General features: G+C 49.3%; 5 protein-coding genes across 5 annotated transcripts; 3 read left to right on the top strand and 2 right to left on the bottom strand.

The window, feature by feature from the left end:
- Nucleotides 1-2,564: 2,564 nt before the first annotated feature.
- B0J16DRAFT_333313 (uncharacterized protein) lies at nucleotides 2,565-5,170 on the bottom strand. The gene has a single exon (XM_046126812.1). It carries the CDS (start codon nucleotides 4,774-4,776, stop codon nucleotides 3,025-3,027), a length of 1,752 nt encoding a protein of 583 aa, XP_045986467.1. The 5' UTR covers nucleotides 4,777-5,170; the 3' UTR covers nucleotides 2,565-3,024.
- A 433-nt stretch (nucleotides 5,171-5,603) lies between these two features.
- On the top strand, nucleotides 5,604-7,260 carry B0J16DRAFT_333312 (Golgi transport complex subunit 5-domain-containing protein). Its single transcript, XM_046126811.1, has one exon. The coding sequence runs from the start codon at nucleotides 5,738-5,740 to the stop codon at nucleotides 7,202-7,204; it is 1,467 nt and encodes a 488-aa protein (XP_045986466.1). The 5' UTR covers nucleotides 5,604-5,737; the 3' UTR covers nucleotides 7,205-7,260.
- On the top strand, nucleotides 7,261-9,005 carry B0J16DRAFT_333311 (uncharacterized protein). Its single transcript, XM_046126810.1, has one exon. It carries the CDS (start codon nucleotides 7,378-7,380, stop codon nucleotides 8,803-8,805), a length of 1,428 nt encoding a protein of 475 aa, XP_045986465.1. The 5' UTR covers nucleotides 7,261-7,377; the 3' UTR covers nucleotides 8,806-9,005.
- A 1,783-nt stretch (nucleotides 9,006-10,788) lies between these two features.
- Nucleotides 10,789-12,247, top strand: B0J16DRAFT_62345 (Endonuclease/exonuclease/phosphatase). Its single transcript, XM_046134191.1, has one exon. It carries the CDS (start codon nucleotides 10,923-10,925, stop codon nucleotides 11,856-11,858), a length of 936 nt encoding a protein of 311 aa, XP_045986464.1. The 5' UTR covers nucleotides 10,789-10,922; the 3' UTR covers nucleotides 11,859-12,247.
- Nucleotides 12,248-12,264: 17 nt separating this feature from the next.
- B0J16DRAFT_333305 (Mss4-like protein) lies at nucleotides 12,265-13,408 on the bottom strand. The gene is made up of 2 exons (XM_046126809.1): nucleotides 13,120-13,408; nucleotides 12,265-13,070 (listed from the first exon to the last, which is right to left on the bottom strand). Exon 2 carries the CDS (start codon nucleotides 13,062-13,064, stop codon nucleotides 12,636-12,638), a length of 429 nt encoding a protein of 142 aa, XP_045986463.1. The 5' UTR covers nucleotides 13,065-13,070; nucleotides 13,120-13,408; the 3' UTR covers nucleotides 12,265-12,635.
- Between the last annotated feature and the right edge of the window lies 1 nt (nucleotide 13,409).

Here is a 13,409-nt window from a genome sequence, read left to right as displayed (position 1 = left end):
CTATTAGACTTCCAGCCTCTTTCTTCGTTTCCCTCGATCAGACGCCGTATCGTGACTGGATTTCCCTCTTGACCATGGCATTTTCGGGTACCTGGCAAGTTGAATCGGGCAACTCGTGCACTCCCACAAGCCTCCGTCCCGTCTCTACCCTCCCGCCAAACGCCGTTCCTCTCTCACAGATGCGCCAGGGATTACGATAGAGATGCGAGAATTGACCTGCATACGCTAAAACAACGCAACCAGCCGCCTCTAAAGCAGCCGCCGTTTGCGCCTCCTCACCATGACAGCTCCACTTGGCGTAGGTGATCAACATTGAGGGTCTTTTCTTCAACTCAATCGTGCGACTGGTTGATCGTGTAAGTTTGGCTGGCGTCGTTGGCCCCGAGCCTTCAAGGGAATTTGCACACAATTCCTATTTCCAGGCACAATTCCCTCGATGGAATTCGAATTACACCCAAAATAGCACTGATACATAAAGATTCATCCGAGACATCTGTTTACTGGAATGGATGAGCCACAGACATCCTTACCGCCTTTTAGTCGTTTCCAGGCTGTTGGTTGCTGGGAAACAACCGCTTCTCTCAACACTATCGATTATTTGGTTGTCAAAGTGCGAGTTCGCCTAGAGAACGACCATATCGTTCCGTCGAAATAAACCATCTCTTGAGACGTACGGTACCTTGATCGTTCCTGGACTACTGTCTGAGCCCTCATGCTAGTATTTGGCCCGCTCTCCAATCATGCCACCAAATGCAAGGCACGGCGCAGGTTGACGACAGACCTATCCACCATAGTAACATGGTCCTAAGGAGGTATCACCACACTGCACCCTGGGCCTAGCCCGCATGTGCTGGTTCGTACTCTCAGTACAGCACACCAACTGAATGTTGACGACAAGCGATGACTCTTCTTTGGGAGACGCTCACTGTGAGCCCCGCGCCCGCCCATTCCGACCACACCCATGTGACGACTCCATAGGCAGGGGAATATCACTCACGGGTCGGTACACTACGGCAGGTGGGCGGCCGGTGAAGCAAGGGACGTCAACTTGACTGATCCTGCGACAAATTCTCACTGCGCCCGTCGATGTTCAATATGTCGCCGGCCAGTCGAGTTATTGAGATAGACCCACCTGAGTTCCCAACCTCGCATTTCGCGATTCGACATTGCTCTGGAATTTAATCAGTTTCCAATTGTCTCATTACCTACCGACAATTATTAGTGAGTTGTCTTTGTTTCCAAGCCACCTGCTAGTCTAGTAGCCCTGTTCTATTGCCCGATGGAGATCCACAACATTGGTCCATTACCTGTCTTGTCCTGAACTTGTCTCTTCTTGTCTTTGACCTCACTTGTTCGGGCCTTTGAGCCTACACCGCTCTTTTATGCTCAAACCCAAAATCTCATAACCTTTACTCGCTCTGGTGGATCTTCTAAACATTTGTCTCTGGAACATCAGCCTCGCTAATTACAGCAACTGACGTTTGAAGTTGACTATCGGATCAGATCAAGCGATCGTGAAGTTGAGCTTGGATCTAGATGGATGCAGCTGGCTAACTGCACTGGGCTGGGCTGGACTTTCTTTTTGAGTCGGGTTCAGGACCCGACCTGATCCCAACACAACATGGCCTAGATGTGTTGTTACGTATCATGACTGCATGCATTCAAGGGCCTTTCATGCAGGTATCCTCATTCGCGTGCGCAAACGCATGGACCTATGTACGTCAAGAGTCTCATGATTCGATTCGCGATCTTTCTGTGCGACTTTGAAGCTTATCCGTATCGCATGGTCTCAGGTCTTACAGTCCTTGATTCCTCTTTTCTTTCTGTCTTCTACTGTCCCGTGCTAGTCTACTCGACCCCGTCTCTCGGTTCTAGTCCGTATATCCATGCCGGTGTGCTCGTGCTGACTGCCTTGGGGTTGACGCCCCATTCGGGGATTTTGACTGCTTGCGATATTGTGTGACCCTGCTGTCCTTTCAAGTCTGCTTGAAGGTACCTTTGTGGAGGCGACCGTCCTGCTGCAAGTCTGGCTAGATTTGTGTTCGAGCCCAACGCGACGATGGGCTTTCGATGCCACCCTTTCGCAGCTTGTCTTATCCAGACCTGCTTTTGAGGCTCAGCGATCAACGCCAAGTAGTTTATCGCCTTCAGCTGGGGGACGGATCCCCCGCATGTGATTATCCTGCAGACTAAGCAAGCAATACTCCAGATGTAGTAAGAACTGACATCATGACGGTTCTAGTGTCGATCTCAAGGGTCCCTGACGATGCCTCGTTGCATGGGCTGCTTGTATGTGAGCCTACAGCTACCACGCTGTAATAACTCCTGCCGTATATCATAAAAGCAAAAGAGCAATGTTCGCATGCTGCTTAATTGTTTCATGTGCTGGATCAGTATGTACTAAAACGACTGACAAATCAATCTTTAGTAAGGTGAAGTGTTGGATCTCGCGAAGCAGCGATAACACCTCTGTAGGGTAAGTAACACAATTGTGCTATCATCACGATGGTGAGATGGTTTTCTCCTCGATGTAAACTTTAACAATAATAATATCAATAATAATGCTCTTGGGTATGTTGATCTCGACGCTACCAAGTCAACCAATTTCAGATTATAGTTCTGGTGTGATGACTGTCCAACTCACATATTTTCGCCGCCGTCACGACCCTAACCCTCCATCCACTCAACCAAATTTGTACACATTATTTCTTTACCTAGCTAGTGTCATGCAGAAACTTCAATATACGAAAGACACACATGACCCATAGAACCAAGTGATGCAAATGTTATTCATTAAAAACGTACCGACTTTCGTATAAGTTCATGTCTACCAACGTAGGGACATAATGTGACCGATCATAGTAAGATATCCATCCCATAAAATAACATCATGTTATATCCAACGGTTATACAAACAACGGTAACGCCTTTTGCGTCCCGATAACCTAGTATGAGGATGTGGAATGATTGTAACTTTAAACATGTGTGATGATTCGAACTGTTAGACTTTTAAGACACTTCCCCCTAAATGTCCAGCATGCTCTTAATCTGCTGTGGAGGAGCCGTGATAGAGTTGGTCGTCTCTGTGCTATTGCTGCGACCGGTAGATCCGGGTCGTCCGGTTACTCGGCCACGGCCCTGGCCATCGGTATAAGGAGGAGGAGCGGGGCCGTCGAGGCCGAGTTGCGCCTCACGACGCGCACGCTCTTCGGCGAGGTTATTGGGGAAGAGGACGCTGGCGGCGGCTTGCATGTTACGCTCATGCCGACGACGGTCGTTCTTACCGGTGTAGGGTTGGACATATGACAAGCGCGAAGCATTAGACGAGATTGAAGCAGCACCAGCACGATCCACACGAGGATTGTTGGCAGCGTCGAGGGGACGATGCATGTGGCCCATCTCATATCCATCGTCGTCTCTGGCCGCAGCCAACGCCTCTTCGCGTAGGTCACGTTCCGCATCTCCCTCGACACGTCGACCAGTGGCGCGTCCACCACCGACCTCGTTGACGTTGCGGACGAGCTTGTCTTTGAAAGTGAGCAGGTGGTCGCCTCTAACGCGTTTCCACCAGGCAGGTTTGTTAACAAGTCCGAGTTCACGGTCGAGCATCTCACCACGCTCACGTCTCAGTCGGACGAGCTCCTTATCCTCGTTTGGCGTGAAGAAGCCATAGAAGTACTGGATAAAGAGGATCAGAAGGGATGGTAGGAAACCCCAACAGTAGATGACAGGGATGTTGCCATTATACTTCACGATGGAGTAGTCAAATTCCCATGAGATAAAGCCCTGGTATGCGATGGTAGCCGCTGACAATGGCAAGATGAGCCAGAAACGGAAAGGCACATATCGAAGGAAGCCGACAGCGCGATTGAAGACACCACGGTGTCGAGGCTTGTAGTGCTTTATCGAGTGATGAAGAGAAAAGACGATGGTGAGCCATGCGACAACAAGGCAGAAAGCACCAGCCTTGAATCGAGTGCTTGTTGCGCCTGGAACCGCCTTTTCCAATGTCTGCTCTTCTGAATGCTGTAGTTGAGTAAACTTCCAACTGCGCGGCACAACCATGAAGAAGTTCAGCCACAGCCAGAGGTAGAACCACAGCGGTAGCCAAAATTCGACCTTGGCACGGCGGTCATCGTCTTTCACAATGAATGGGTTGGGGTCAACGAATTTCCTTTCCTGCCATGAGCCCCAATGGCGAACAGCTTCCCATGTCAAGGCGACAGTACCCATGCACAAGAGATACCAGAAGAAGACATTGACGGTGATGGGCAATTCCTGAAGATAATAACGATCGATATCGACGCCGACGAAAAGACTGATGAGAGCAGCAGCGGAAGTGAACAGAGCCCAGTACCATTGCCATCGACGACCAACAGGATAGAATCGAGAGTCGCGAGGAGTGTATATCTTTCCATGCTTGGCCAGAACAGTCAGGTTGAGAACCAGAGCGATTCCAAAAGCGACTGCAAAGCCAATGCCTACATAGCCGCGGGTCTTGATGTTTTCGATTGCAGTGTAGCACTTGGTAGCATTGGTCCATGAGCCGTTCGGAAAGACATAAGCTGGGGTGTAAGGATCGAAAGCTAGGTAACATTTGGAGCCATTGGAGATGGTATTGTTACTGTAGAGTGTGTAGTTGAAGTATTTAAGGGTGGTGACGTTGAAGGGAACCTTGTCGATAATGGTTTCGCTAGTATTGCCGTTGTTACCTGCTGGCCAGTCCTTCACGGCGCGGGCCGAGATATGGGCGAAGGCGTCTCGTAGAGCATCCATCGTTGGCGTTGTTATGATCAAGGTGGATGCGAACCGGCGGTTGTTTATATTCGCGCCGACTGTTATTTCGGTCGGATCGGATGTTTGTAGTGAGCACTACAGACGGAAGACTCGGAAGAACCTTCAATGTATGCTGTTTATTCCAGATGTCGCAACGCAATTGCGCCTGGAACGCCCTTGAGAAGTCGATGGTATTCGTCAGTCGAAATGTAGGGGGCGATTCAACAACTGAACAACATGGCTCAAATCGACGAAGATCTCAGCTGAAAAGAGATACGACAACGTCGAGATGAAGAAGAAAAAGAAGAAAAACAGTAAAGTAGGAGGGAAGAGGCAGAGAAAAACAAATGTCTGTCGTTGGATGGCGATGGCTGGCTGGATCGACGGGTGCCGGGCATGCCGTTGCGATGGAGAAATGGCTCGTGGTTGAGTGGACGGCAGTCATCTTTTTTCTGGGTACGTATTTCCGAGGGTGTGGAGGTGGAGACACCGAGCGGTCCGTTTTTGCATGTTGAAATTCTCTCATACAGTAATATTTGGAAAATGTGATGGTGCAGAAGATATATAATTTGCTATTCTCAAGACCTTGATACTATCTCAGACCAGAGAACATTAATACATGCCAAGATTTAAGACTATCATCGTTGTAGAAACACCTACAGCTTCATCATGCTATTGTTCGCCGGGTCTTCGGTGCATTAGAATCCACTCTTAGCACCCATGCACCAGTGATGACCTCACTGTAACAAGCTCTTTTACTCCACTTGATTGGTTGCTGGGCCAAGCCTAGTCTACCCTCCCGCTACTGTAGTTCTCGCCCCGCGATCCAGCCGCCAAGTCAAAGAGCTTGTGCTTATGTTCCATCCATGCGTTCCATTGCGCTCAATTGCCTGAGGCTCCTTGGTCATGGTCAGCTGCAAGATAAGATAAGACAAGACAGATACGTACCTGCGGGAGAGCGATGCCCGAAAAGGCCAGCAAGCTTCCAGAACGAATATCCACCAGGGACCAATTGACAAGTTTAAGCTTAGCTGCGCCAATACCACGTAGCCTCCAACGGTTTCAATCTCGAAATACAGCGATTGAATTGAAGAGACCGTATTTAATCATGGCAGATGACACGACAGCCGACGAAGAGCCATCGTACATTGACTACGAAACCTTCCTCGACCCTGATTTCTCCCCCGCTTCTTTTGCGAATACGCTTGTCGTCTCGACCAACAACGCCAACGATACACCTCTCGACCTTTCCACGCCCTTATCTCGTGTTCTGTTCGATGCTCAAGAAATTGATTCGCACATCGACGTTCTGACCACTCACTCCGCTGTCCCGCTTCTCGACTATACCCAACAACAGACCCAAGCCTCGAAGAACATTGTCGGCGAGTTAGATGGCCAAATCCAGAGTCTGAATGACAGCTACCGCCAGCTTGAGAAGGAGGTGATCGACAAACATGCCGAAGCAGATGAGGTTCGGCTTGTAGCTCTGCGACTCTGGGAGACCCTGAAGCTTGGTCGCTCTGTTGGACGGTGCTTGCAACTTGGTCGACAGCTTGAAGTTCAGCATGCAGAGCTGGACAATGGCACTGGAAAGGAGGACCACCGAGCTCTCGTGCGATGTGCCTATACAATTCTGTCTTTGAAGGAAGTTCTTGATCGCAAAGGTCCCGGCGAGGAAGGCTTCGGGCTGAACCGTGTCGACGCCGTGAAGAGTCTACAGGATACCGTCATAACTCCCATTGACCGATCGGTTCGCGAGCGGGCGGAACGAATCATCCGCGAGTTCTCGATTCAGCAAACCTCGACCTTCGCACAGGTCGAGGAGATCAAGGCCCGGACGGCATCTGCCATGACTACGCTTTACCTGCTCTCGCCAACTGCTGGCTTGAAGGCCGATAAGTGGGTTCCACGGTTAATGCTTCAGTCTTTGGAAACATACATACGAGCGGCAATGCAAGCTAGCATTACGTCTTTGTCTCGGTCTTTGGGTCAGCTTCCAACCCTGGACAAGGCACTGTCAGATGTCATGGCCAAGTGCCAGAATGTAGTCTCTCTTGAGGCTGTTCTTGAAACAACAAAACCACCAGCACACCCCCTCCTCCCCGCCTCAAATCAACCGAGCCAATCGAGCCTACTCCATTTCCTCCTCGCGTATCTTGAGACGGGCAGCCTTGCCTCATTCTTCTGGAGGACTATGGCCAGCAGCCTTGCGACACGTGTGCAGGACATTATGAACCGTGGAGGCGTCGTGGCTAGAACCCTACGAACGAATAAGAACACGGTTGGAGACGCGATCCGTCAGGCTGTTATCAAGGGATCCCAGCTACATAGTGCATTGGCGGGATCCAAGGGAAGGACGAAGGCAGAGGCGAACTGGGATCGGGAGGTAGCCGTCATGGTGGGAAGTGTAGTGAACAATCTTCGATAAAAGCCAATTTAACAGTGAAGACCTGCTAATACTAGACATCTTCAATTATTTGAACTACTTGTACAGAGTGCACTCTTAGTCCATTAAAGCTACCCACTTACAATACGTGGATTATGCTATTACATAGAGGAGCATGACATGTGCCCCAAGCTTGTCAAACACGTATCTGATTCATGCTTGTTCTAATAATAAACGATCGTCGTGGAACGAAGCTCGCCTCATTGATCAGTCATCAGCCTGCCAAGCAAAATCCAATCAGGGCACATCCTCTCCCCGCATTGAGTAATTGCATAAAACAGGACATCCCATTCAGGAGCTGCAGGTTTCCCTGTTTCAGAAACCTCCAAGCCTCATTACACAAGAACAACATCGTTGTACTACTATACCTTTCATCATTCTCATTCACAGCAAAAATGGCACCAAACCAAGGCCTCGTCCACCCCAAGGAATACGACATCAAGGACAGCAATGTCGAGCTGATTGGAAGCGATATCGACCATCAGGTGAAATACAACTCTGCGCTTACCGAGCCTGCGTGGAATGACGGGAAGGTTGGTGTCGAGCCTGGGCTGTTTATCTGGCGTATTGAGCAATTCGAAGTTGTTCCCTGGCCAAAGGAAAAGTACGGCCAATTTTATGACGGAGACAGCTTCATTGTTCTGTACTCAGAGCTCATTGGAAGCACTGAAGAAACAAGCAGGCTTGTTCACGACATCTTCTTTTGGCTGGGCCAACATACGTCGCAGGACGAGGCGGGGACAGCGGCCTACAAGACTGTCGAATTGGACGAATTCCTTCATGGCGCAGCAACTCAGCACCGAGAGATTCAGGAATCTCCATCAGATGACTTCCTAGCGCTGTTCCCACGTATATCTATCCGATCTGGCGGAGTGGAATCTGGGTTCACGCACGTGGAGGAGGAAGAGGAGCCGCAAGAGAGACTCACCTTGCTGCGCGTGTTTAAGAACCCCGCTGCTGGTGCCAGCGGCGTTGTCGTTCACGAAGTCCAGCCTACATGGAAGAGCCTCGACGACACGGATGTGTTTGTGCTAGATGTTGGCGGCAAGATCTGGGTCTGGCAAGGAAAGGACTGTAGTCCTATGGAAAAGGCAAAGGCCGCACAGATCGTCCACGACATGACCGTCGCAAAGCACTCCGAAGTCGAAGTCATCTCACAGACCGAATCCCGCTCACGAAGAATCGTTGATCTCCTTGGTGGAGATGACGAGACACCACGCGATGGCTTCCACTGCCGAAAGCCCTTTACTCCCCGCTCCGCTGAGCAGACATCCAAAAAGCTCTTCCGACTCAGCGACGACTCAGGACAACTCTCATTTGGACTTGTCAAGGAATCCGAACGTATTTTGCACGATGACCTTGAGAGCAATAATGTTTTCTTGCTTGATGATGGTGGAAAGGCGATTTGGGTGTGGCAGGGAAGTGGAGCGAGTGCGGCGGAGAAGAAGAGCTGGTTTAAGGTTGCGCAGGCGTATGTGCGTCACTTGCAGAACCAGAACGGTGCTGATGCGTATCTCACGCCGGTAGCCAAGGTCGTTGAAGGCGGCGAGAGCCGGGCGTTTGCTCGTGCTCTTGCGGCTTAGATGATGTACGTTATGAGCGTTTAGATAAGGCTGGTTAGATATGACCGCGGGTTAGTCTTTACATGTGCTGGAAACATCAGATTGGCAGATATCTCAAAACGAAACTCATGAAAGGTGGCTGAATAGGCTTGGTATATCGTGATGAATAATGGCAGTCTGTTCAAGTTCCAAATCATGGATGCCAGTGGTTGCTGGTAGGACGGACGATGTTTCTGTACCTACCAACAAGCCACTCTAATAGATGGGTTTAAAGCCACGTTTTAAAGACGATAAAGAAAGTTTGTCTAAGGGCGCCCTACAGGGCTGTCAATCGTGTACGTCGGACTGGGACATGGGCACCTATCGGCTCACACACTCGAAGCTCACTGACGACTTCGGGTGGGAGTGGCATCTGATTCTCAGAACGGGCAGATCTTGGATAGGTACCCTCTTATCTTAATTCCGTCCCGTCGATGTAACAGAGACGGCGTAGTTGCAAGTCATCAGAAAGTTTTATCCTTTGTGGTCTCGACACAGGTATGCAAAATGGTAGATGACGAGTCCCTCTACCCACGGACGGCACAGATCAAATTGCATTTGGTGGAGCGAGGTGACTTGATCACATTTGTAAGCTCGCAGTCTTGGACCGTGATAAAAGATCGGCAGTATGAAATAATAAGGGTCCTGTTGAGCTGCCTATCGCGTATTAAAGCACCAGGGTGATGCTTTTGGCTACTGCCATCCCTCGTCTTACTGCAAATGCTACCCAAAACAACCTTATCGAAATTGATTTTGTTGTTCTTGGTGATAAGGAGGTCCTTTTCTTGAATCCCTGTCTTTCCTACCGCACGGCCACTGGAGGACGTTATCTCTCCCGATGACGAGTTTCCCATTCGTACCCCTGCTCTGCCACGTCCGTCCGCCCACCATGATTGCTTCGGCCCCGTTCCTTGGCGTGCATGCGGGAGCATTAACCGATGCTGGTACCAAGAGGAAGAAAGGATCCCTGTCATGCCCTGTAAATCATGGATGGATCATGGCTGCGATATGGATGCCAGCTAGGTTTCAACTTCCCCTCTCCATAGTGTAAACTCTATCTCTGAGCTGAGCGAAAAACTTGAATAAAGTAGTAAAAATCATTATGTGATTGGACCGTCGAGTTTCTTTCCAGATTGGCTTTGGTGATTGGGAATCGCAACTGCTTAATGTTAATGCTATTGAGCTGATTTGTGCCCAAAGCAACGGTGTCGTTGTTACACTGCAAACAATTGGTTGAATGAGAATCGTGGACCATTGGATATGCCCGTTGCTAAATGGCAGTCTATGATTTGCGATGCCTGCGGAGATATTTATCTTGGCAGTCTTGGTATCAATTTCAAGTGAGTCTGTACTCTGTAACCCATGTGTGTTATCCGTTGTCGTTGACTGGATGATGGCATTTCTGCGTGACCACGACACGAGGGACAATGCGGTGTGATAGCGTAAATGCTAAAGATTCAGTGCAACATGAAGAAAAGCGCCTAGCAAAACAAGTGCAGTGGACGTTTAAAACTTGCTGCTCTGCAACACTGGACAAGGGACTGCGTCGGGTAGATAGGCGCTTGTGTGAGCGGAACATCGGCTTGTGGGAGTCGCAACCGATCAAATGCCAAGAATCAAGCACCCTTTACTTTTTTGGGTCTCTATCACGGACCTGAACGATTGCACGCCACTGACATGGGGCCACGGATGCATTGCGTAAGGTAAGTCAGTAGCCAATTTGCTAGCTAAAGGGAGAGGAGGGAAAATGAAGCTAGTAAGAGACACCATCGGCTTGCTACACGTGCCGCGGATAGCAGCAGCGTCATCGTCATGGATGGAGTCTTCCATGGCTAGCGACTATCCGAGACTGCCGGAATTCAAACGCTACAAGAAGTCAAGAGTCCCCAGAGTTTTATGTATGCTAAGGTCTTGGAACTTGCGTCAGTATCAATTCACGGCAATATGTGCGTTGCTGCCAAGTCTTAGAGCAGCGTTTAACACGTATCATACCTGACTGACCCTCGCATTACCAAACGTACAAAATTCGAGCACCCTCCGAACAAATCTCTACATTTTTACGACTATTTATGAAATTTGGAACGTCGATATAGAAGAAAATGAAGTTCATTACTCTTCTTTCTAGCGCTGTAGCTGTTGCTGCGGCGCCTCTATCGCGGACTGCCGATGTGCGACTCATGACTTACAACATCCGCCTGGCCCCAAACCACCCCGAAAGCGGCGAGGAACTTTGGCCCGTTCGTCGGCCACGACTGGTTTCTCAACTAAACTTCGAAACTTCCGGAAGACCAGAATCTCTTGTTTGCATGCAAGAAGCGACATACCCCCAAATTCAAGACCTCCAACAAGATCTCGGCGATGAGTGGGACTACTATGGTGTAGGACGCAAAGGCGGCCACAGCGGAGAGTTCTCACCCATTTTCTATCGTCATTCCGTCTGGAACATTGAAGAGTCAAAAACATACTGGCTCAGTAATACACCAGAGAAAGTCGGTTCGAGAGGGTGGGATGCCGCATTTCCTAGAATTGTTACAGTTGCGCGGTTCCAACATATCAGTACTGGGAACCGCTTGGTCTATATGTGCACACACCTCGACCACAAAGGAAAACGAGCTCGTGAAAACTCAGCAAAGCTTCTTTCTTCTATGTCCGATGAATGGTCTGACTACAAGAACGAGATCCTTCCTGTTTTTATCGGTGGTGATCTCAACTCATCACCCGACGAGCCAGCTTACCAGCATCTCGCCAAAGCCATGAAAGACGTCAAGAGCGTTATCCCACTCGCCAAGCGGTTTGGACATTCGACCTACACATATACAGGATTTACTGTTAATCCATCAGACGACATGGATCTGGACCACATTTTCGTCAGAGACCCGAGCGGAATCCAGTTTAAGTCGTTCGCTGTTCTCAGCAATCTGTTTGAGGATGGTGTCTTCATTTCGGACCATCGCCCGGTGGTGGTGGACTTGCGGCTGAGTCACGTTAGTCGCAAACAGCGAAGAGAAGCGGATGCATCTGAGAAGAAAGAGTAGGAGATGACAGCATTGCATGTTATGACGGGCGTTGGCGTGTATTTACTATTATGATACCCTCATGAAACCATCTAGGTTTAAATCAACCCAATTTAAACATAACCCCCCTTCGCATGTCGTTACTTGTCTTCTCTTTCATGGTACTCAACAGCAAGTCCTCAACATGCTCTGAGGTCGGAAAGATAACCACTGGTGTTGTGTCGGTGATGATGCATGCTCAAGATGACAGCTAAGAAAGGGAGATTTTGGCAAAGGTAAACGAAGATGGAAAAACCCGTGTTTGAACTTTTAACGGACATTGCTATATACTACCTTATCAAGATGATCTGGAGCTGGTATCTTGGTGGGCAAGAGCGAGAAGCAAGTATTCATACATTTCTAGTCTTCATTCCACGAGTCTTGACGTCCCGCTCATGACTTCGGTCTTAGCAGAAATATTTTGGTTGTAAGTGCCGATGAAATTATTAATCTACCACTAATATTGGGTACAATCAAATCGGTCGACACGTCGAGGCCGATACGATGCCGGATTTCGGTCGGTGATGGGTCCACAAAATCGGCTTTTGGTGTACCAACACCTCCGATAATTGCGGATTCCTGATGACTCCACATCCGGCAAACAGATACGCGAGACAATCCATGTAAGCAAGATGAGGAAACACCGCAGTTGCCATCTGACTCCAATCTCCATGTACTCTTTGTTCGCTGATATGAAGTCGAAGATGGAAATCCTCATATACCACAGTGCTAGCTCGCAGTCACTCCAACAATCATGCCCTACTTCATAAACTCAGGCGCTCCAGCGTAACTTCCCTCAGGCACAGGCAAACGAGCACTTCGCGTATAGACATGTTTAACGCCCTCCCAGATTAAACCTTCGACTACACCGCCCTTGACAGATAAGGTTGGCTTGGGCTGACCATTTGGCAAGATGCTGCGATGAAACAATCTCACACCGCACGTCTTGCAAAAGTAGCACTCTAGGGTATTTCCCTCATCGGTAGGTCGCTTCCAGATACCAATCTTCGACTGGACTTCCTCAGGCAGAGGCCACATCCCATCGGCTGGGAAGATAGCGGATGTTCCAAAGGCTGATGCTGATTGCTTTTGGCATTCTGTGCAGTGGCAGCAGTAAACTCCGATGGGCTTGGGACGTGAAGTTGTGATTTGAACAGCGCCGCATTGACACACAATCTTTGGGTTCATTTTATACTGGTCTTGAGTTAGCATAAAAACTGTCTTGCTCGGGATTGTCTCTCACTTTAATTTGTATGTTCAGTAAGAGTCGATATTAGTTGCAGGCTGGATAGATGATGACTTCCAAGATCTAGCAAAGCATTTCAGCTCCAGCTACCTTGTCACACTAGGTTGTCAAGCTAAAGGGCGTGCAGACAGTGCCCCGCCCCGACGGTGCAGCCATCGTCAGAAATGGTAGCGCCTCAATGCAAGAACATGACGACCAGGGTAACCATCTCAAAGTCAAGGCAGCCAGCCTCGACTTGCGTCAACTCAAGCTGCACCTAATTCCAGTACTCAAATTGAAACCTCGGC

The sequence above is a fragment of the Fusarium flagelliforme genome (genome assembly GCF_020744385.1).
Source record: "Fusarium flagelliforme strain FIESC 12 MPI-CAGE-AA-0113 chromosome Unknown B0J16scaffold_2, whole genome shotgun sequence".
Classification (NCBI taxonomy): Eukaryota; Fungi; Ascomycota; class Sordariomycetes; order Hypocreales; family Nectriaceae; genus Fusarium; species Fusarium flagelliforme.
The sequence above is the reverse complement of the archived record's forward strand: the minus strand, read 5'-3'. Positions and strand labels throughout refer to the sequence as shown.